The sequence below is a fragment of the Calypte anna genome, chromosome 33, assembly GCF_003957555.1.
Source record: "Calypte anna isolate BGI_N300 chromosome 33, bCalAnn1_v1.p, whole genome shotgun sequence".
Lineage (NCBI taxonomy): Eukaryota > Metazoa > Chordata > Aves > Apodiformes > Trochilidae > Calypte > Calypte anna.
In genome coordinates this window covers 1546009-1565887 of record NC_044275.1, presented here as the reverse complement: position 1 = coordinate 1565887, position 19879 = coordinate 1546009, and the positions used below count along the sequence as shown (strand labels likewise).

Sequence of the window (19879 nt, the reverse complement as noted above, 5' to 3'; positions counted from 1 at the left end):
AATCCTAAATGCGGCTTTGGGAGGGGGTTTGGCCCGGGGGCCGCTGGAACAGCTGCGGGTTCTTGGCAGGGGGCGGGACACGGACCCGGCACCGGCAGAACCCTCCTGGCTTCTCCCGTTGTCACCTCCGAGATGCTCCCTGGGGTGATGCAGCCCCCTCGGGTACCCCGGACACCCCCCCAGCACCCCACACTGCACCCTTCTGCTCCGGCCTCCCCCTGCAGCCCCACAGCCCCCCCCGGTACCACCCCTAAGCCCTCCCTGTCCCACACCTCCATCGCAAGACCCCCCCGTCCCACACCTCCATCCCAGGACCCCCAATGTCCCACAGCACTACCCCAGGACCCCCCCTGTCCCACACCTCCATCCCAGGACCCCCAATGTCCCACAGCTCCATCCCGGGACCCCCCCCCACTGTTCCCCCTTCCATCACCCCCGACCCCCTCGATCCCTGCGCAGCGCCTGGGGCGGGGCTTACAGCGCCGGGGCGGGGCCTATAAGACAAAAGGGCGTGGTTTTACCATATATGGTTATATCTCGGCCCAGATAGGGGCGTGTCCTTCCCTTGCCCCACCCCTCGGGCTCATATAGCGGCGTGCGGGGCACAGCGCCCCGGCCATGACCCTGCGGCGGCTGCGGCGGCTCCGGCCCAAGGACGAGGATGCGGCGGCGGCTCCGGAGCGGCCCGGAACCGCCCCCGCCGAGGTTTATCGGGTCCTGGCGGCTGCCGGCGGGACCCTGCCCCGGGTGCGCAAGGTAGGGTTGCCGGGGGAGCGGGGGGCAATAGGAGGGGGGGGGGACTCAGCACCGCAATCGGTACAGGGCTGGAAGGGGAAGGGGGAGAGTGGGGCTGGGGGTGTCCCCGTCCTGTCTCTTGTGGCCGCATCCCGCAGGGCTGCTCCGGAGGCTTCTTCTGGCCGCTTGTTCCCCCCCTCCCGCTGGCCCCGCAACCTCTTCTCTGGGTCCCCATCACGAGCTGCTGGCCCCGTCCTGCCCCGGTGCCCCCCCCTCAGCCCCTTTCCTGTGTCCCTGTGCTGCGCGGTGGCTCGGTGATCACCTCCCAGCATCTCCCCACCCCAGTCCTGTTCTAGTAACGCCCCCCCCCTCCATAGCCTTTTCCCCGCGTCCCCATCCTGTCCCGGTGCCCACCCCCGTTCTCCCGAGATGCCTCCCGGTCCCATCCTGCCCCAGCATCTTCCCAGTGTCTCCACAGTGTCCCGTCCTGCCCCAGTTCCTCCCCGTGGAGGGGATACTCCTCCAGTATCTTCCCTCTGCCTCCCCCCCTTCCAAGTCCCCCTCCCTGTCGCGGTTCCTCCCCACGTCCTGCCCCGCACTCTTCAGGGCACAGAGGGACAGGTCCCCACCCTGCTGTGGCCATGTCACCAAGACAGCGGTGTCCCCAGAGCCCCCTCCCCAGGCCCTGCCACTCGGGGAGGGGGACAGGGCACAAGGTACCCTGGGGGCTGCTTTGGGGGGACACGGGACGCCCCCACGCCCCAAGGAAAGCCCTTCTGTGGTGGCACTGGGGCTGTCACCGCCCCCACGCTCCCCCCCGGCACTTCCTGAGGGTTGGTGGGGAAGCGAGAGCGGAGCCGACATCCGGAGCAGAACCGGCTCCCGCCGCAGCACCGGGTCACACGCGGTGGCCCGCCACCCCCCCCGCCCTGCTGTGGCCACCACCAAAGAGTCCCCAAGGGGGCTGGGGTGTCCCGTGACCGAGAAGGTGACGTGGGAGCCCAATGTGGCAGGTGGCAGCCCTCCCCATGGCCATCTTGCCTGTTTCTCGGCGTTTTGAACTTAAAACGCTAGCTGCCACCTGCAGGGTTGGTGGCACCCACGTGGCACCGGAGCTGGTGGCACCGAGAGGGGGGGACCATGTGCCACGCTCGAGGCACCACGGCTCCGAGTGACGCCGTGCCCGGGTGCCAGCGGTGGCGGAAGGGCATTTGGGGACAGCGCTGTCACCTCCTGCCCCGCGGCGAGGGTCCCTCCGCCTGCCCACGCCTCCGAGCCCTCCACAATGGGAACATTGTCTGGGGGGGCCGAGGGGGGGGCGGGGGGTGAGTTTTTCATGAAAAAAACCGACTTTGTGACCACAACAGGGCCCCCTGTGTGCCCGGGGCCCCCCCGGAGCGTGGGGTGGGTGCGGTGCTGACGTCAAAGCGTGGGGCAGATGTGAGGGTGGCTTTGAGCACCCATCAAAGCCTCGTTATGCCCAACCAGCCCCCGGGGGGTGTGGGGTGGGGGCGATGGGTGCACCCGGGTCCTGGGGCGGTGCCGGTTTGGCAGGGTGCTGCCCGGGGGTTCAGGGCTGTCCTGTCGGGATCCCCCCCCTCCCCCTGTTCCGGCTGTCCCCAAGGGAGGGGTGGTGGGGGTGGGACGTGTCCCCTCGGGACGTTGTCCCCTGCTGATGGCTTTCCCTCTGCTGCAGGACGTGGGGTTCAGCTGGCCGTCCCCAAGCCAGTCCCCGGAGGAGCACAGGTAGGGATGGGGCTCCAGGCCCCAGTGTTGGAGGGGGGACCCGCAGGAGGAGGTTTGGGGGGGACCCTAGGGCACTGCTCCCCATGCTGCTCCTGACCTGCTCGGGCATGGAAATGAGTGGCAAGAGGGGGTAGGGGAGGGCAGTGATGAGGACACAGCCCCCACGGGGACTCCACAGACACCCGTGGGACAGGCTGCAGGTCTCTGGGCAGGGTCAGTCGTTGAGGGGGGGTCCTGTCCCTGGGGTCCTGCCCAGCATGGAGAAAACCCAAACTCCCAGTAGCAGAGAAATGCTGAGATCTCAGGGGGTGAATTGGGGGTGCAAGGGCTCTGCCTTGTCCCTGATCCCCACGTCCCCCAGGAGAGTGGTGACACTGGAGAAGAAGGCAGAGGAGACCTTTGGCTTCGAGATCCAGGTGGGTGCTGAGCTGTCCCCTGCCGTGCCCCCCACCCTCCCAGCCCACCCCTTGCTTTGCATCCAGGGGTATTTTTAATTTGTCTCTGAGCCAGGGTTTATTTTGAGCTCTGACGGAGCCTCCTGGTTCCCAAAGCCTCCCCCGGCCGTGACAGAGGGGGGGTGGGGGCCACTTGGGGTGAGACCCTCTCCCCCCCAGAGCCAGGGTGCTGCCCCTAATTACCCAGCAGCAATTAAACGCAGCAATTTCTGCCTTGGGGCTGAGCATGAAAAGGGACACCCTGGGGGTCGGGGGGGTGGGGGGGGTCCCTCACTGCCCCCCCCCCCACCATTCCAGACCTATGGGCTGCACCACCAGGAGAGGAACAGTGTGGAGATGTTCACCTTCGTGTGCCGGGTGCACGGGGGGAGCCCGGCCGAGGCAGCAGGACTCAAAGCTGGTGAGTGCATCCCAGGGGGGGGACACGACCTAGGGAGGGGGTGTCCCAGCATCCCTGAGCCTCTGTGTGTCCCCAACTTCAGGGGACACGATCACGGGGGTGAACGGGCTCAACGTGGAAGGCGTCCGGCACCGTGAGATCGTGGAGATCATCAAGAGCTCAGGGAATCTGCTGCGGTGAGCTGGGGGGGTGCAGGGGGGGGGGCCGGGGGGCCCCCAGCATCCCCACTGATGGCTGCTGCCCCACAGCCTTGACACTCTCTATGGGACATCCATCCGGAGGGCTGAGCTGGAGGCCCGGCTGCAGTACCTGAAGGTAAAGGCTGGGAAGGTTTGGGGGGGGCCAGGGGGGGGTCAGGGGGGTTAGGGACCCTCCCCAAGATCCTCACCCCCCTCTACTTCCCCCCCCCCCAGCAAACCCTCTATGAGAAGTGGGGGGAGTTCCGCTCACTGATGGTGCAGGAGCAGCGGCTGGTGCGGGGTGAGTGGGGGCTGGGGGGGTGCAGGGGGGGGTTTGTGGGGCACCCCCAGGCCCCCTCCTCTTGACTTTTCTATGTCCTCCCCCCTCCATCCAGGTGTGGTGGCCAAGGACCCCAGTATCTACGACACGTTGGAGTCGATCCGCTGGTGCCTGCAGGGGGAGGGGGGGCTCCCGGGGGGCTCCCCCCGGGCCAGCGCTTGCGGCAGCGACGATTCCCTCTACCAGACCTGCCTCTTCGCCGACCCCCCCGACGGGGACAAGGACGGGGACAAGGACAAAGTGGGGGACAGCAGTGGTCCCACGCCCCCTCCACCGCGCCCCCGGCCCCCCTTAACCCGCAGCGCCAGCCTCAAGTGCGGGGGGTGGGTCCCGGGGGCGGGGGGGCGGCTGTGGGCGAGGGCGGGGGAGCCGGGGGAGGGGGCTGCCCCCCCCCACCGTCGGGGGCGGCACAGCAGCTTTCGCCGACGCCTCCTCAAATTCATCCCGGGGCTGAACCGGGCGCTGGAGGAGGAGGAGAGTCACCTCTGAGGGGGGCACCCACCGCCCCCCCGACATATTTATTTATTTATTGCAAGGGCCCCCACGCCCCCCTCCTCCCATCTCGCCGGGGGCCGCTGGAAGGAGCCCCCGGGGGTCCCCGGCTTGGCCTGGGGGGGGGGGTCGGACGCGGGGACCCTCCCCCAGGCAGCTGGCGAAGCCACCGCTCATCTCAGGAATGGAGAGGGGGGAGTCCGGCCCTGTGTGTCCCACCCCCAGCTTGGGGGGGTCCCGGGGGTTCTGTTGCCCCCGGGGGGGATTTTGTACCGATACAATACAGAGACTTTTTGCAGCGGTGTGTGGCTGTGCGTGGGGGGACACAGCCCACGGGGACGGGGACAGGCTGGGGGGGACGGGACACACGCAGCCCCCTCCCCACCCCCCTCCTGCAGCCCCCTTTGCTGTCCCCTCAGCCAGGCTCCGAGCGGGAAGTCCTTGGGGTGCCCGGTGTCACCCGCGGGAGCTCTTGGGGACCCCCTCGGTGTCCCCCCAGCCGGTGCCGTGGGCCGGTCCCGGAGTTGCGGGGCCCCAGCCAGGCCCTTCCTGCCCCGTTTCCTCAGGCAGCCGTCGGGAAGCGGGTCCCGCCCCGAGCCCTTCCGGACCCGGTGCCCGTGGGGAGTGGGACGGGCACTGGGGGGGTCCCCTCCTCCCTGTCCCGTTGCCCCCCAAGTCGTACTGTAGCAGCATTTAGAGGGCTTGGGGGGGCACAGGGAACACCACCCCCCACCCCCGGGTTCTGCAGGGGGGGAGCTTGTACCCAGAGCCCCCTGCGCAGGCTCTGTGCCTCAGTTTCCCCTCTAGTTTGTCCCCATTCCTGCGTCTTCGGGACCCCCCACCCTCTCCCAGCTCCTGCACCACATAAACAGCCCTTGGGGTATGCCCCCCTCGCCCCCCCACTTTCTCAGGACGCCGGGGGGGTCTGCAGGAGGTTTTGGGGGGGAAAATCTAAGGGTTGGGGGATGGGGGGTGCACAGACGTGTCACGAGTGTGCATGGAGCCGGGCCAGCTCCCCGCCGCTGTCCCTCCTTGTCCCCATGCCAGGGTGACTCCGCGTTGGACATTTATGGTCGGGTCGCCCCATCCCCGTCACGGCCACCACGGGACCTCCCCCTCCCCCCGCGGCATCACCTCCCACCCACCCACCCTGCGTGCGGCTTTTTTTAGGCCCCCGCCTGGAGCTGCCGGGAGCGGGCTGGGCACCGGGGACACGCGTGGCACCCCAAAACCGCCACCTGCACCGTGGGCACCCCGCAATCTCCTGGCACCCACCCGTGGACACCCCACAATCAGCACCCACACGAGGGCACCCCACAATCCCCTGACTCCCACCCGAAGGCACCCTGTAACCCCCCAGCACCCCCTCTGCTCCTGGGGGCAAGCGGGGCCGACTGGCCGGTGGCCACCGTGTCTCCGTGTCCCCCCCGGGGGGTACCGGGGCGGATCCTGCTCCCCGGGCCCGGTGCCAGCCGGGGCTCCCCCCCCTCCCTCGCTCCCCCCGTGGCCTTGCAGGGGTGCCCGGGCTCGGGTTTCCTCCCCCGGAGCCTCTCCCGGGGTACAGCTAATCCCGGCTGCGGGGGCCACCGGGAGCACCGAGACACCGGCTGGGACACCGAGCACCGGGGAGGCGGGGGGAGGGGAAAGCTGTGACAGGTCACGTTCTGCGCCTCCAGTGGCTTTGGGGACCCCCAAGATCTGCGGGACCCCCCACTCCGGTTGGCATCGGCTGCAGCCCCGGGACGAGCTCCCGGTCCCGGTGGCGCCGCTCGGGGTTTACGGGGACCCCGTTAGGTCCCGTCCGAGCCCGGGGGATCCCCGCGGGGCGGCCTTGGCGATGCGGCGGGATCCCGGTGACGTCAGCAGCCAGCTGTGACGTCACGGGGCCTCCGGCTGGGGCGGGCAGCGCGAGAGGCCGCGCGGCGGGGGGAACCGAGACCGGAGCCAGGGAACGGGAGGAGGCGGTGACGCTGCCCGGGACCCCCCCGGGACCTCCCAGGCTCCCGGTGCCGAACCCCTCCGTCCCTTCACCGGGGCCGGGCTTCCCTGCTCGCTACCCCTCTCATAACCAAGGGGGTGTCACGGGAAACCGGGCAGGTTTCCGGTACCGGAGATCCCGACAGCTCCTCCCGGGGCCCAGTCCCCGCTGTGCCGCCCCGAGGATGGGTCGGTGCCTCACACACTCCCCCCGGAGCGGGCGGCGGCTCCCGGTCACGGGCCGGGGGCAGCACGGCGGGGACCTCCTGGAAGCCGGTACCGGAGGGTACCGGACAGGTATAGGACGGTGGTCGTGGGTCCCTCCCCGCTCGTCCCTCGCTGCCCCCGCCGGGGCTGAGCTCATATTTCCAGCCCCCGGGCGATGTTCCCGGCACTGGGCGCCCGCTAGCCCCCGCCGCTCTTTCCATCGCCCCGGCCAGGGTCTCCCCGGGGGGACCGAGAGGGGGGAACGGAGCGGGGGGTCCCAACCGGGGGGCTGCCTCTCGGAACACTGAGCGGGAGGAGACCGGGGGTACCGGTACCGGCGATGCTGTGCACCGAAAATAGCGGCTCAGAGGGGCCCTGGGCACAGAGGCACCGGGGCTACCGGAGAACACCGGGGACGGGGACACCGGGGACGGGGACACGGGGGAGGGGGACACGAGGGATTCCAACACTGAGGCGACACCGGGGGTAGCGGCACCGAGGATAACGGCACCGAAGATACCGGTGCCAAGGGGGCACTGGGGGAGGTGTCAGCACCGGGGTACCAGCAGCGAAGGGAAACCGGGGATACCGGGGATACCAGCACCAGGGCTACCGGTCCCGGGGCTACCGCACCGATGGGACACTGGGGATACCGGGGAATCCAGCACCGGGTCCTGCTGCCGCCTCGTCCCGTTCAGTCTCTCCCGGTACCGGCACCGGGACCTCCCTCCTCACTGTATCCCTCCGGTAGCCCTGAGGGGGCCGGTGTCGGGGGGGGTGTCGGGGGGTCCGGGGGGCTCCCGTGCTATTTTTAGCCGGGGCTGCTCGGTATTTTTAGCGCGGGCGCCGCGGTTGCGTCAATGGAACCCCGCGTGCGTCACGGCCGCGCCCCCGCCGGAACCGCCCCCCCACCCCCCCCGCCGTGCGTCACGGGCCGCCCCGCGCGTCACCGAGCGCTTAAGAGAAAGTAGTAACGGGACCGGAGCCCGGTGGAGCCCCGGGCAGAGGGAACCGGAGCGGGAACCGGAGCCCCCGCCGAGCCGGCAGCCGGGTACGGTAGCAGGATGGGGGGGAAAGGGGGGAACGGGGGTGGGAGGACCCCCCGGGGGGAGCGGGGAGGGGGCGTGCAGGGGGTCGAGGGTACCGGAGCGGGGGAGGTGGTGTTGGGTGGAACCGGGGCTCCCGGGATAGACTGTGTCGGGTGTCCCGGTGAGCTGGTTAAGGGTGATACCAGGAGAAATCGGTTCGGGTGTCCAGGAGACACCGGGAAGAGTCCGTTCGGGTGTCTCCGTGACACCGGGGAGAGCCGGTGTCGGATGTCCCGTTGACACCGGGAGGAGTCGGTTCGGGGATCCCGGGTGGTACCGACAGGAGCCGGATGTCCCGATGACACCGGGGAGAGATGGACTGGGGGTCCCGTTGACACCGGGAGGAATCGGTTCAGGGGGCCCGGTGGTACCGGGGCAAGTCGCAGCGAGCGTCTTGCAAAGTGCATGGGGTGGGATGTCCCGGTGGCACCGGGGAGAACAGGATCGGGCTTTCCGGGTGCTCCGGGCACTCAAAGTCCTGCAGTGCACGGGTTCGGGCGTCCCAGTGACACCGGGAAGAATCAGTTCGGGTGTCCCGGGCGGCACCGGGGGGACCCGGGACTCCCGTGTCCCGGCACCGTTAGGAGCTGGGTCGGGAGTCCCGGCTGTACCGGGGGTCGGGGCTACGGGCGTCCCGGTGACACCGGGAGGAGCCGGGGCTCGCTTGTCCCCAGTGCCACGGAGGAGACCGGGGATCCCGGGGAAGGGACCGGGCGGTACGTGCCGAGCCGGGCTGACCCGCGAGGTACCCGGTAGCATCGGTGGGAACGGGGGGCGGCGGCAGGGCGAGGAGTCCCGGTCCTGGAAGTGCCAGAATGAGGCCGGTACCGGAATGTTTCTCGGGGCTGGTTCTAGGACCCCCACACAGGATCTGGCTGCAGCCGGGGAGACCTCCGGGGGCTTCGGGGAGGGCCAGAGCCCCCCAAAACCGGGCACAGTCCCGGGAGCACCGGGCAGAACAGGCATGGAGCCGGAGCAGGCAGCTCCTTGCGGGCAGCACCGGGGGCAACGCAGTGCAGGCAGCAGGGTGCAGACAGCTCCCCCCTGCCCACGCAGCCCCCCCGGCCCACGCAGCCGCTGGGTTTTGGCGAGGGGAGGCAGCAGGTGCAGGCAGGACCGTGGGCAGTGTCACTCGCTGCCGGCTGCCACCGCCCGCCCGCGGCCCAGGGCCTGGTGCCAGGGGCTGCCACCGGCTGCCACCGGTCCCTGTGGGCTCCAGACCCGGGTACAGGCAGCTGCCTGCACCCCCAAACCAGGAATCTGTAATTCCTGCCCGTGGGCAGCACGGGGGCTGCCGCCGGAATCTGTGCCCTGTCCCCCGGGGGGGGGAAGTTGGGGGAGGGGGGGGGTTGGGTATCATGGCAGAGAGGCACCCCAAATGTCATGGCACCCCAAATGGCACCAGCGAGCTGCCAAGGGTCAAAACATTTAAATAAGGACACGGTGACCGTGCCCGGTGCTGCCCGGCGGGAAGGTCCGAGCCCGTTTGCTTCCAGGATTTCCCTGCAAGGCTGAGTCAGTGTCCCCCACGGCCGTGTCCCCAGTGTCACCGTGTCCCCCAGTCCCCTCGTGTCCACAAACCGTGTGCTGAGGACAGGAGGCAGATGGGGTTCACCAATCCCCACCCCGAACCCCATAGCCCTGCTGGAGGGGCACAAACCCCACCGGGGCACCCGGCATGGCTTTGGGGGCCGTTGCCACCCCATAGGTGCCAGGGCCGGGCCCCTGGGGGTATTTTTAACCCCGGTTCCCCGGGGGGGTATCGGCTTTCCGGGAGCCGGTGGAAGCCTCCAGGACTTGGCCGGGGGATGCCGGGGGGTGTGTGTGTGCCGTGCCGTGCCGTGCCGGGGCCATGGAGGCCGGGGGCCAGCAGGGTGTGACCTTTAAAGGTCTTGGAGATGACATGACATTATCGTCTTGTCATCGGGGTCCTTCCTGGGTTGGCTTTCAGCTGGACCTGGGATTCTTGTTACGTCTTACGTGGAGTCAGCTCCGTAGTGGGGGGCTGTGGGGCTGGGGGTGGGTGGGCTCCTCTCCCTCCAAGGGTGGCGGCTTTGGCTGCGTTTGCTTCTCTAAAAGGCCTCGAAATGGGTCATGGGGGTGTTGGATCCCGGTTCAGAGCCGGCTCCGGCTTCCCCTGGCCAGCCCCGGGGCTCGGGAATCCGCCGCTCGCATTCCTCCCTCCTTCCCTTTCAGCGCTTTGCTAAGCCAGCGTTTTGGGGACTGTCCTTTGCGCCCATTGGCTGTGGGGTGACCTTTCTTGGGGACACCGGTGACCACCACCGGGCGGCCAACACCTCCGGTGGTCCAGCTCCGGCTTTAGCCCCATCCCGGGAGGGATCCGAGGGGAAGCCCCCGCTGTTCTCCCCCCATCCCCATCCTCCTCCCAGACTTGGAGAGGGTGGGGGGGGTTGTGTTCGGGGGAGGCGTTCGGGCGCGGCCTTGGGGTCTTCCCTGACCCCCGTTGCTGTTTCCCCCCGCAGAGATGCCCTGCATCCAGGCTCAGTACGGCACGGTGGGCGCCGGCCCCTGCCAGCGATTCCCGGCCGAGCTGCTCAGCCCCGAGGGCGGCCGCTTCCCCATGGAGGTGGCCGGAGCCGACCCCGCGGCCTCCCCCTCCCTCCCGAGTTTCAGCACCTTCATGGAGGGCTACGCCGGGGAGTTCGACGCCTTCCTCTATCAGCTGCCAACCACCGGCCAACCCCCCACCACCGGCACCACCTTCAAGCTGGAGGACTTCCAGGTGTACGGCTGCTACCCCGGCACCTTCGGTGGGCAGCCAGACGAGACCCTCTCTTCCTCCAGCCCCTCGGACTGTTACGGCAGCCCCTGCTCCGTCCCCTCCCCCGCCACGCCGAGTTTCCAACCCCAGCAAGCGCCGGGCTGGGAGGGCTCCTTCGGGGCTTATTCCCCTCCGCCGAACTACGAGGGTGGGCGCTGGGCTGAGCCGACCAAGGGGGGTGGCTCTCAGCCCCCCTTTTTCGCCTTCGCTCCCCCGGCACCCAGCCCGGGGGGGTCCAGCATGAAGGGGCAGTTGGGTCCCTCGCCCCGCTTGGACCCGCGGCTGCTGGACACGGACGCCTTCACCCTGACCCAAGGATCCCCCGGGGGAGGGGGGGGTTTCTCGGGGCTGCCCCTCGCTCCTCCCTCGCCGCTGCTGGAGGGGCCGGCGCTGACCCCCGCCAAGGCGCGGAGCCCCGGGGGAGGGGGCGAGGGTCGCTGCGCCGTCTGCGGGGACAACGCCTCCTGCCAGCACTACGGAGTCCGCACCTGCGAGGGCTGCAAGGGCTTCTTCAAGGTAAAGGGCACCCCCGAAACCCCCTACCGCCAATTCCGCTCCCGGGATATTCCCACAGTGCTTTGCAGCAGCGAGAGAGGATGCTGCTGGGTCAGCCCAGGGTTGACGGGGGGGGGGGGGGGGAGGGAAAGAGGGGGGCGGCCCCGGGACCCCTCCCCGCGGATGCGGATCCGGATGCCGGGCTGGAGCGGGGGGCAGGGGAGGACAGAAGAGCTTTTGTTGGAGGACGGGAGGCCCCGGGCTGAGCTGGGGCCGCTCCATGTCCCCCCCCTCTTTCCCTCGCTTCCCCCCCCGCAGCGCACGGTGCAGAAGAACGCCAAGTACATCTGCCTGGCCAACAAGGACTGTCCCGTCGACAAACGGCGGCGGAACCGCTGCCAGTTCTGCCGCTTCCAGAAGTGCCTGGCCGTCGGCATGGTCAAAGAAGGTACCGGGGTCCCCTACCCGGGGGTGTATGGGGGGGGTTCGGCAGGAATAGGGGTGACCCCCCCCTCCCGCTGCTCAGGCTGAGGACAGACGCGCTCATTGTGTGTGTTCCCCCCGCAGTGGTCCGGACCGACAGCCTGAAGGGGCGCCGGGGCCGGTTGCCCTCCAAGCCCAAGCAGCCGCCGGATGCCTCCCCCGTCAGCCTCATCACCTCCCTGGTGCGGGCACACATCGACTCTGTCCCCAGTGCCACCAAGCTCGACTACTCTAAGGTAGGGCTGGTACCACCCCCGGTGTCGTCCATCCCTCCCCAGGAGCTGCTCTGTCCCCAGGTCCGGACCCTGGCTCTATCCCCCGATCCTAATCCTGTCCCTGAATTCTGATCCCAGCCCCAGATCCTCATCCCAAACCTGTCCCCAGATCCTGACCCTGTCCCCACCCTTGGATCTTCATCCGATCCTCAGATCCTGACCCCACCCTGAATCCTGATCCCATCCCAGGTCCTGACCCTGCCCCACCCCCAGCTCCCGATCCCACCCCAGATCCCGCCCCCAAACCCAAATACTGTCCCCATCCCAGCTCCTGACCCCCCCCAGCCCCCAGCCTCACCCCGCATCCTGACCCCATCCCCGCGGCAGTTCCAGGAGTCGGTTCCGTGCCAGTTCGGGAAGGAGGACTCGGTGGACGTCCAGCAGTTCTACGACCTCCTCACCGGCTCCATGGACGTCATCCGCAAGTGGGCTGAGAAGATCCAAGGCTTTCCCGAACTTCCCAAGGAGGACCAGGACCTGCTGCTGGAATCAGCCTTCCTCGAACTCTTCATCCTGCGCTTGGCTTACCGGTGAGCCCCAGCCCGGTGTGGGGGGGTTGGGTTGTGTTGAGGGGCCGGGGGGGGTTTGACACCCATTTGTTTTTCCCCTCCCCTTTTAGCTCCAAGCCCGAGGAAGGGAAGTTGATCTTCTGCAACGGGGTGGTCCTGCACCGCCTGCAGTGCGTGAGGGGCTTCGGCGACTGGATCGATGCCATCCTCCAGTTCTCCCACAGCCTCCACCGCATGAACGTTGATGTCCCCTCCTTCTCCTGCCTCGCTGCCCTCGTCATCATCACGGGTGAGGAGCTCTGTCCCCTCCCCTGGCGATTAAATCTATGAGAAGGATCCTGTGATTCCCCTCTTCCCCCCCCTCTTCCCGTCCTACAAGGGGTTGGAAAAGGAGCTGCCCAACTTTGGTGGGATGGGAAGGGTGGAAAAGAATGAAATAAGGACAAGGAGGAGGATCGTGGAGGATCAGAGTGGGTGGAAAGGGCCTCGAACCTCACCCAGTGCCATGCCCTGCCATGGGGACACCTCCCACCAACCCAGGTGGCTCCAAGCTCCATCCCAAGCTGGGCCTGGGGACTGCCAGGAATGGAGCAGCCACCTCAAAGATCCTTCAGATGGGCTCTGTGGTTCCTCCCAACCCAAACCATTCCATGATCTAAAGACCCTCTGGTTCCAACCATCTCCCATCAGCAGGGGCACCTCCCAGGTGGCTCCAAGCCCCATCCCAACCTGGCCCTGAGCACTTCCAGGGATGGAGCAGCCACAGCTTCTCCAGGGCCAACCTGGGCCAGGGATTCCCCACCCTCCTAGGGCAGAATTTCTTCTTCCTCTCCAACCTCAGCCCAGTTTAACCCATTCCCCTCATCCCATCCCTCCATGGCCTCCTCAAAGGTCCATTCCCAGCTTTCCTGGAGGTATCCAAAGGTCCTGGAAGGTGCTCTGAGGTGTCCTTGGAGCCTTCTCTTCTCCAGCCTGACACCCCCCCCTCTCCCAGTCTGTCCCCATGGCCAGGGGGCTCCAACCCTCCCATCCTCAACCATCAATGCATCAAACAGACAAAAAAAAAACCACCCCAAAAGCCCCCCCAGATCCCCCCCAGCCTCACACCTCCCTCTCTGTTCCTCTCCCCTTTTTATTGATTTATTATTATTATTATTATTATTATTATTATTTTCAGATCGCCACGGGCTGAAGGAACCCAAACGGGTGGAGGAGCTGCAGAACCGGATCGTGGGCTGCCTGAAGGACCACGTTGCTGCAGCCGGAACCGAACCGGCCCGGCCCGGCCACCTCTCCAAGCTCCTGGGCAAACTGCCCGAGCTCCGCAGCCTCTGCACCCAGGGCCTCCAACGCATCTTCTACCTGAAGCTGGAGGACCTGGTGCCACCACCACCCATCGTTGATAAGATCTTCATGGACACGCTGCCCTTCTGAGCCCCCGTCCTGGGGGACACCTGGGACACCCCTTGGGGACACCTGGAAAACCCTCCAAGATTTTTGGACCCCCTCCTGGGGACACCTGGGACCCCTTTGGGGACACCTGGGACTCCCCTGAGGACACTTTGGACTCTCTTGAGGACACCTGGGACCCCCCCAATGTGGTTGGGACTCCCTAAAGACACCTGGGACCCTCCTGGGGACACCTGGGACCCCCTGAGGACAACTAGGACTCCCGTGGGGACGCCTGGGACCCCACAAAGGTGTTTGGGATGCCCCTGGGGACACCTGGAAACCCTCAAAGATTTTTGGAGCACCCCTGGGGACACCTAGGAGCCCTTTGGAGACACCTGGGACTCCCTTGAGGACACCTTTAACCCTCTTGGGGTTACCTGGGACCCCCCAAACGTGTTTGGGATGCCCCTGGGGACCCCTTGGACCCCTTTGGGGACACCTGGGATCCCCCAAAGGTGTTTGGGATGCCCCTGGGGGCACCTGGGACACCCGAAGATGTTTGGATCCCCCGGGGGGGACACCTAGGACCCCTTTGGGGATACCTGGGACCCCCTTGAGGACAACTAGAACCCCCTTGGGGACACCTGGGGCTTCCTAAAGCTGTTTGGGACCCCCCTGAGGACACCTGGGACCCTCTTGGGGACACCTGGGACCTCCCAAGGTGTTTGGGACACCCCTGGGGGACCCTCCCGAGATGCGTGGGACCCCCGTGGGGAAGCCTGGGTCCCCTCTCAGCAGTTTTTTGGGGACATCCGTGTCCCCCATGTGCCTTCACGGTGCCGGGCGCTGCTCCCGGTGCCGCCGCCTCTCCCGGGAGAGGGGGGGGGGGTCGCGGGTGCCCCCCCCTCCCCCGTGTAAATGTCCCCGATGTAAATAGCGAGCGGTCGGATCCTGTACAGAGCTGCGGGGCGTGGGGAGGGGGAGGAGGGGGCTCTGTGCCCACCCTCACCCCCACCTCATCCCCCTCCCCTTTATATATATTTTTTTTTCTCTCTCTCTCTTTTTTCGCCTCTTTTGCCCGTTTTCTGTATATAAACTTGTACGGACCTCACCAGGGCTCTTTCTCTCCTGTGTTCCCCCTATCAATAATTCCATATCGGGGCGGGGACACGGCCACGGCCACGGCCACGGCCACACCCTGAGGGCGGGGACAGGCGGGGTGGGGACAGCGGGTTTGGGGACAGCCGGGGGGGGCCGGTGCCACACGTTGCCCACAGCGCTGCCCTTGACCCCCCCCTCACCCCCAGCACCTGTCGCCCGCCCGATTTATCCTCCCCAAAATAACCACGGAGCGTGACCGAGTCCCGTCCCCCCCCTCCTCCCCTCTGTGTCCCCTCCTCCCGCCCCTGTGTCCCCGTGTCAGCCCTGCCCGTGGCAGGGGACACGGACACGCACCCAGCATTTGGGGGTCTGAAGACCCACCCCCCCCCAGCTGGGGGTACTGGGGCGTGGGGCTTGGGGACACACGCACACGCGTGTGTCCCTTGGGGTGTCCCCTCTTCCACCTTGGGGACAGCCAAGCCCCCGAGCAGATGGTGACGGCGACATCAAGGGTTGGGGACAAACAAGGGACACATTGAGCCACTGGGATGGGGGGGGCACACAACAAGGACCCCTCTGTGTCCCCCCCCTCGCCCCCGCCGTGGGGACAGCGCTGACTCACGGGGGGGGAAGGGGTTGAGGGAGGGGTTGGGGACCTCGGGGAGGGGGTGGGGATGGGACACGGGGGCCACCAGCGTGGGGACAGCCACGAGATGCTGTGGGGCAGCCGTGGCCACGCCGTGGGGCAGGAATGGCCACGCAGCTGCCTGTCCCCCCAGGTCCCAGCGGGACAGAGGGGCCCTGTCCCCCCCCCCAGCGGTGGCCTCTGCCCAGCTTGTCCCCAGCCCCGTCCCTGTCCCCGTCCCCGTCCCTGTCCCCGTCCCCGTCCCTGTCCCCAGCCCCGTCCCTGTCCCCAGCCCTGTCCCTGTCCCCCACCCGCTTGGCTGCAGCTGGAGGGGGGGGACAGTGCCAATGGTGCCAGCAGGACCGGGTATAAATAACCCCATGCCCACCCCCCCGGGGGTGCAGGGCACAGCCACGTGTGTCACGGCGTGTGCCCGGTGTCACGCCACAGCCCTGCCTGCTGGTGACACCACGACACGTGTCCCCACGGCGGCGTGGGTGGCCTGATGTCACTGCCCCAAATTCCCCTGTCCCCATGCCCCTGTGATCCACATATCCACCCGCCCTGTGTCCCCCCACCTCCCCATGTCCCTGTCACCAGTATCCTGCGTGTTCCCCTGTCCCTCGTGTCCACACATCCCCTTGTCCTTCCCTCTCCCTCCTATCCCTGTCTCTAATATCCCCTGTGTCCCTGTGTCCCCATATCCCCTTACCCCCCTCTCCCTTGTGGCCATTTGTCCCCATGTCCCCCCTTCCTAATGTCCCCATGTCCCCCCTTTCCTAACGTCCCAATGTCCCCGTTTCCCTCTTTCCCCATGTCCCCAAAATGGTGCCCCCCATGTCCCCGTGCCCCCCCTGCCCCTCTCCCGTGTCCCGTCCCCATCCTTGTCCCCGTGTCCCCCGTGTCCCCCGTGTCCCCCCCCACGCCCCGGGGGTCACCGCCCCCCCCGTCCCCGCCGCAGCCCCAGGGCCGAGCCTCCAGCCCAGGGGGCGCTGTTGCCGCTGAGCCGCTCTGCGCCGCCGCTCTGTGGCAGCTCCGCCCGGAGCAAACCAACCGCTTGGAACTGGGGGGGGGACGAGTCGGTGAACGGGAACCGGGATTCCGCTCCCGGGGCTACACCGCGGGCGGGAACGGCATGGAGAGGAATCTAATGTGTATAAAAGAGATTTATATTGAGGGAAATCGGTAAGCGTCGAGGGAGAAGCTGCGGTTTGGGGAGATGATGCGTCCAGAGCTCCCCTAGGCAGGTGGGCGGCTCCGCTTCCCTCAGGTGGTCGGGGCCGAACCGGGAGTGCGGGGTCGGGAGCGGCGGAGACGGGAGCGGAGAGCCCGGGAGCGGCGAGCCCGGGAGCGGAGAGCCCGGGCTGGGGAACGGGGTGAGGGGAGAACAGGACCCCCGGGGTGAGGGCAACGGAGACCCCGGGATGGGAAACGGGGGTGAGGGGGGAACGGGACCCCCGGAGTGAGGGAAACGGGAGGTGAAGGGGGGTCCGGGCCCCCCGTGTGAGGGGAAGGGGCCCGGGTTGAGGGGGGCAGTGGGTCTGGGGGCTGCGGGGAACCGGGGCTTTGGAGGCTGGGGGGGTCCTGGGGCTCTACGGGGAGATGGGGGGAGGTTGGGGGGCTCCTGGGCTGCTGCGGGGTTGGGGGTTACCGGGATGCCGGGGGGGTGCTGGGGACCCCTGTGAAGGGAGCAGAGAGGGGGGGGGGACACTGTGGGACCCCAGGGGGGGTCAGGAGCGGCTGTTTCAGGGGCTGCTGCTCAAGCAGGGTACAGCAAACCCCCCCCTTTTCCCCAAATCCTTTTTCCTCCTCCAGGAGCCATCGTTTCCCCCCTCCCCCAGCCATGAACTGCCGGGCAGAGGTGCTGGAGGTGTCTGTGGAGGCTCGTCAGGTGGAGGAGGCGATGCTGGCCGTGCTCCACACCGTCCTGCTCCACCGCAGCACCGGGAAGTTCCACTACAAGAAGGAAGGGACCTATTCCATCGGCACCGTGGGAACACAGGACGTCGACTGCGACTTCATCGACTTCGCTTACGTCCGAGTCTCCTCCGAGGAGCTGGACAGGGCCCTGCGTAAGGCTGTGGGGGAGTTCAAGGTGAGGAATCACCCCAAGGGAATCTTTGGGGTTGGGAAGGGCTGATTTTTGGCCACAGCAACCCCCATGGCTGGGCACAGAGGGGCAGAAAGGGAGCTGGGAGTCTGGATTGCCAGGAAGGTGACCAGGAGCCAGCAGTGTGCCCAGGTGGCCAAGAAGGCCAATGGCATCCTGGGCTGGCTCAGGAACAGCGTGGCCAGCAGGTCCAGGGAAGGGATTCTGCCCCTGTGCTCAGCCCTGGTGAGGCCACAGCTTGAGTCCTGTGTCCAGTTCTGGGCCCCTCAGCTCAGGAAGGAGCTTGAGGTGCTGGAGCAGGTCCAGAGAAGAGCAAGGAGGCTGTGAAGGGATCCAGCAGAATTGCTGTGAGGAAGGGCTGAGGGAGCTGGGGGTGTTGAGGCTGGAGAAGAGGAGGCTCAGGGGAGACCTCATCACTCTCTGCAACTCCCTGAAAGGAGGTTGGAGCCAGGGGGGGTCGGGGAGGTATCAGTGGGATAAGAGGGCTCGGACTAAAGAATTTTTTCCTAATATCCAACCTAAACCTCCCCTGGCAGAGCTTCAGCTCTGCCAGGGGAGGTTTAGGTTGGATATTAGGAAAGGATTCTTTGCAGAGAGGGTGATCAGACACTGGAATGCCCAGGGAAGTAGTGGATTCTCCGTGTCTGGAGATCTTTCCAAAGAGCCTGGATGTGGCACTGAGTGCCATGGGCTGGGAACCACGGGGGGAGTGGATCAAGGGTTGGACTTGATGAGCTCTGAGGTCCCTCCCAACCCAAATGATTCTGGGATTCTGTTCCAACCCCAAGTCCAACTTGGAAGCATTGAAGCCCAGGTTGGATGGGGCTTGGAGCAACCTGGGCTGGTGGGAGGGGACAGGCAGGGGGGGACAGGATGATTTTGAGGTCCCAACCCAAACATTCAGTATTTCTGTGTCCTCTCCTGCGTGGGGGAGCTCAGAGCCCCCCCTGAGCCCTGCTCTCTCCTCAGGATGCTCTGCGGGGCTCTGGCAGTGATGGGATGGGCCAAATCTCCCTGGAATTCTACCAGAAGAAGAAATCCCGTTGGCCTTTCTCTGACGAGTGCATCCCCTGGGAGCTTTGGACCATCAAGGTGAACGTGGTGAACCTGGCCAACGAGCAGGAGAGGCAAATCTGCCGGGAGAAGGTGGGGGAGAAGCTGTGTGAGAAAATCATCAACATCGTGGAGGTGATGAATCGCCACGAGTACCTCCCCAAAATGCCCACCCAGTCCGAGGTGGACAATGTCTTTGACACCAGCCTGAAGGATGTCCAGCCCTACCTCTACAAGATTTCCTACCAGATCACAGACTCCCTGGGCACCTCGGTCACCACCACCATGAGGAGGCTCATCAAGGACACGCTGGCTCTCTGAGGGACCCCAGAGTGGGGGTGGCACAGACCCCCTCTGCTTGGACCCCACCTTCCAAAAACAGCCTCAGCGAGGGACCTGGGCTGGGCCTGGACGTTTAATTGGGGGTTGGTGTCACCCTGGGGGATGCTCCCATCCTGAGGAACTGGTTTGGTGGCTCCCAGTTTGGCTCAGGAGCTGGTGGTTGGTGTGGGGATGATGTCCTGGCTGGATCGGGGCCATTTTCCAGCTGACTCAGTGCTGGCTTTGTCCCTTGTCACCCCCCTGGCCCCAGGGCTCAGCTCCCACCTTCCTCTGGGATTAAAAATAAACATTTTTCTCCTTTCTGCTGCTCCCTCCTGCGGCCCCAGCACAGAGCTGGGGGGGTCCCCAGGCCGTGGGGAGGATGCAGTGATACCCCGAGTGGGACAGACCCCCCCGAGTGGGACAGACCCCCCCCCAGGGGAGGGGAGGAGAGGAGGGGGAGGCAATCCCCCTGTCCGGCGGGGTCCCCCCCTCCTTAGCACCACGGGGCGGGGGCAAAGCCGCTTCCCCTGCCCGGGGGGGTGGGCAGGGCTGAGCCTTAAACCCTCCCCGTCTGTCACTGCCACACTCGGCTCCCGGGAGGAGGAGGAGGAAGAGGAGGAGGAGGAGGAAGATGAACGTGACGCTGGCGCCGGGCGGGGGGGTTGGGGGGGTGGCCACAGCCGCCCGCATCTCCCTGGTCCTGGTCCTCGGCCTCGCCATCGCCTTCACCCTCTTCTTCCTCGGCCGCCACCTCCTGCTGCGGGCGGAGGGTTTGGCGGGGGAGGGGGCACAGGGCGAGCGGAGACCATCGCGGGGGGGAGAAGAGGCTTAGAGACCCCCCCCAAAAAAAAGACCCCAAACCAAGCCCGTCGGACAGACAGAGGGACGGACGGAGGGACGGACGGCAGCATCGGGACAGGGCAGGATCGGGCCCTGGGCGCGGCGCTGGTTGGTAAATCCCCCCCCCCCCCCCACCCCCCCCGGGGATTAGGGAAAACTTTTATTCCGTTTCCAGGCTAATCCCTGCGCTGGGGAGGGGGGGGCACATCCTGCCCCTCTGAGAGCCCCCTGCCCCTCTGAGACCCCCCGCCCCTCTGAGACCCCCCCTGGC

The 19879-nt window shown here is 67.0% G+C and overlaps 3 protein-coding genes across 13 annotated transcripts; all 3 read left to right on the top strand.

The window, feature by feature from the left end:
- The first annotated feature begins 618 nt into the window (after positions 1-618).
- Positions 619-19665, top strand: GRASP (general receptor for phosphoinositides 1 associated scaffold protein). 4 transcript variants are annotated; one of them, XR_003988766.1, is made up of 10 exons: positions 619-756; positions 2432-2481; positions 2843-2897; positions 3234-3336; positions 3419-3512; positions 3585-3651; positions 3750-3816; positions 3911-4475; positions 7651-7655; positions 19646-19660. XR_003988766.1 is itself a non-coding variant. In XM_030468196.1 (8 exons), the coding sequence occupies exons 1-8, from the start codon at positions 619-621 to the stop codon at positions 4342-4344; spliced, it is 987 nt and encodes a 328-aa protein (XP_030324056.1). In that variant the 3' UTR covers positions 4345-4645. The 4 variants fall into 4 exon arrangements, 2 of the variants coding, with proteins under 2 accessions (XP_030324056.1, XP_030324055.1); XR_003988767.1 differs by lacking the exon at positions 7651-7655 and having other exon boundaries at positions 19646-19665; XM_030468196.1 differs by lacking the exons at positions 7651-7655; positions 19646-19660 and having other exon boundaries at positions 3255-3336; positions 3911-4645.
- On the top strand, positions 7512-14666 carry NR4A1 (nuclear receptor subfamily 4 group A member 1). Its single transcript, XM_030468194.1, has 7 exons — positions 7512-7582; positions 10103-10917; positions 11215-11344; positions 11464-11615; positions 11982-12184; positions 12274-12452; positions 13341-14666. The coding sequence occupies exons 2-7, from the start codon at positions 10105-10107 to the stop codon at positions 13595-13597; spliced, it is 1734 nt and encodes a 577-aa protein (XP_030324054.1). The 5' UTR covers positions 7512-7582; positions 10103-10104; the 3' UTR covers positions 13598-14666.
- Positions 16349-19088, top strand: ATG101 (autophagy related 101). Of its 8 annotated transcripts, XM_030468201.1 has the most exons (4): positions 16591-16620; positions 16708-16718; positions 17097-17376; positions 18361-19088. In XM_030468201.1, the coding sequence occupies exons 3-4, from the start codon at positions 17125-17127 to the stop codon at positions 18763-18765; spliced, it is 657 nt and encodes a 218-aa protein (XP_030324061.1). In that variant the 5' UTR covers positions 16591-16620; positions 16708-16718; positions 17097-17124; the 3' UTR covers positions 18766-19088. The 8 variants fall into 8 exon arrangements, with proteins under 8 accessions (XP_030324060.1, XP_030324059.1, XP_030324061.1 ...); XM_030468200.1 differs by lacking the exons at positions 16591-16620; positions 16708-16718 and adding an exon at positions 16349-16528; XM_030468199.1 differs by lacking the exon at positions 16708-16718 and having other exon boundaries at positions 16570-16614; positions 17096-17376.
- Positions 19666-19879: the final 214 nt, after the last annotated feature.

Coding starts and splice junctions, on each gene's coding strand:
- GRASP (XM_030468195.1), top strand. CDS start 619: ATGACCCTGCGGCGGCTGCGGCGGCTCCGGCCCAAGGACGAGGATGCG. Junction 3,337..3,418: donor GGCAGCAGGACTCAAAGCTG/GTGAGTGCATCC, acceptor CCCCAACTTCAG/GGGACACGATCACGGGGGTG. Junction 3,652..3,749: donor CCCGGCTGCAGTACCTGAAG/GTAAAGGCTGGG, acceptor CCCCCCCCCCAG/CAAACCCTCTATGAGAAGTG.
- NR4A1 (XM_030468194.1), top strand. CDS start 10,105: ATGCCCTGCATCCAGGCTCAGTACGGCACGGTGGGCGCCGGCCCCTGC. Junction 11,345..11,463: donor CGTCGGCATGGTCAAAGAAG/GTACCGGGGTCC, acceptor TTCCCCCCGCAG/TGGTCCGGACCGACAGCCTG. Junction 12,453..13,340: donor TGCCCTCGTCATCATCACGG/GTGAGGAGCTCT, acceptor TATTATTTTCAG/ATCGCCACGGGCTGAAGGAA.
- ATG101 (XM_030468200.1), top strand. CDS start 17,125: ATGAACTGCCGGGCAGAGGTGCTGGAGGTGTCTGTGGAGGCTCGTCAG. Junction 17,377..18,360: donor AGGCTGTGGGGGAGTTCAAG/GTGAGGAATCAC, acceptor CTCTCTCCTCAG/GATGCTCTGCGGGGCTCTGG.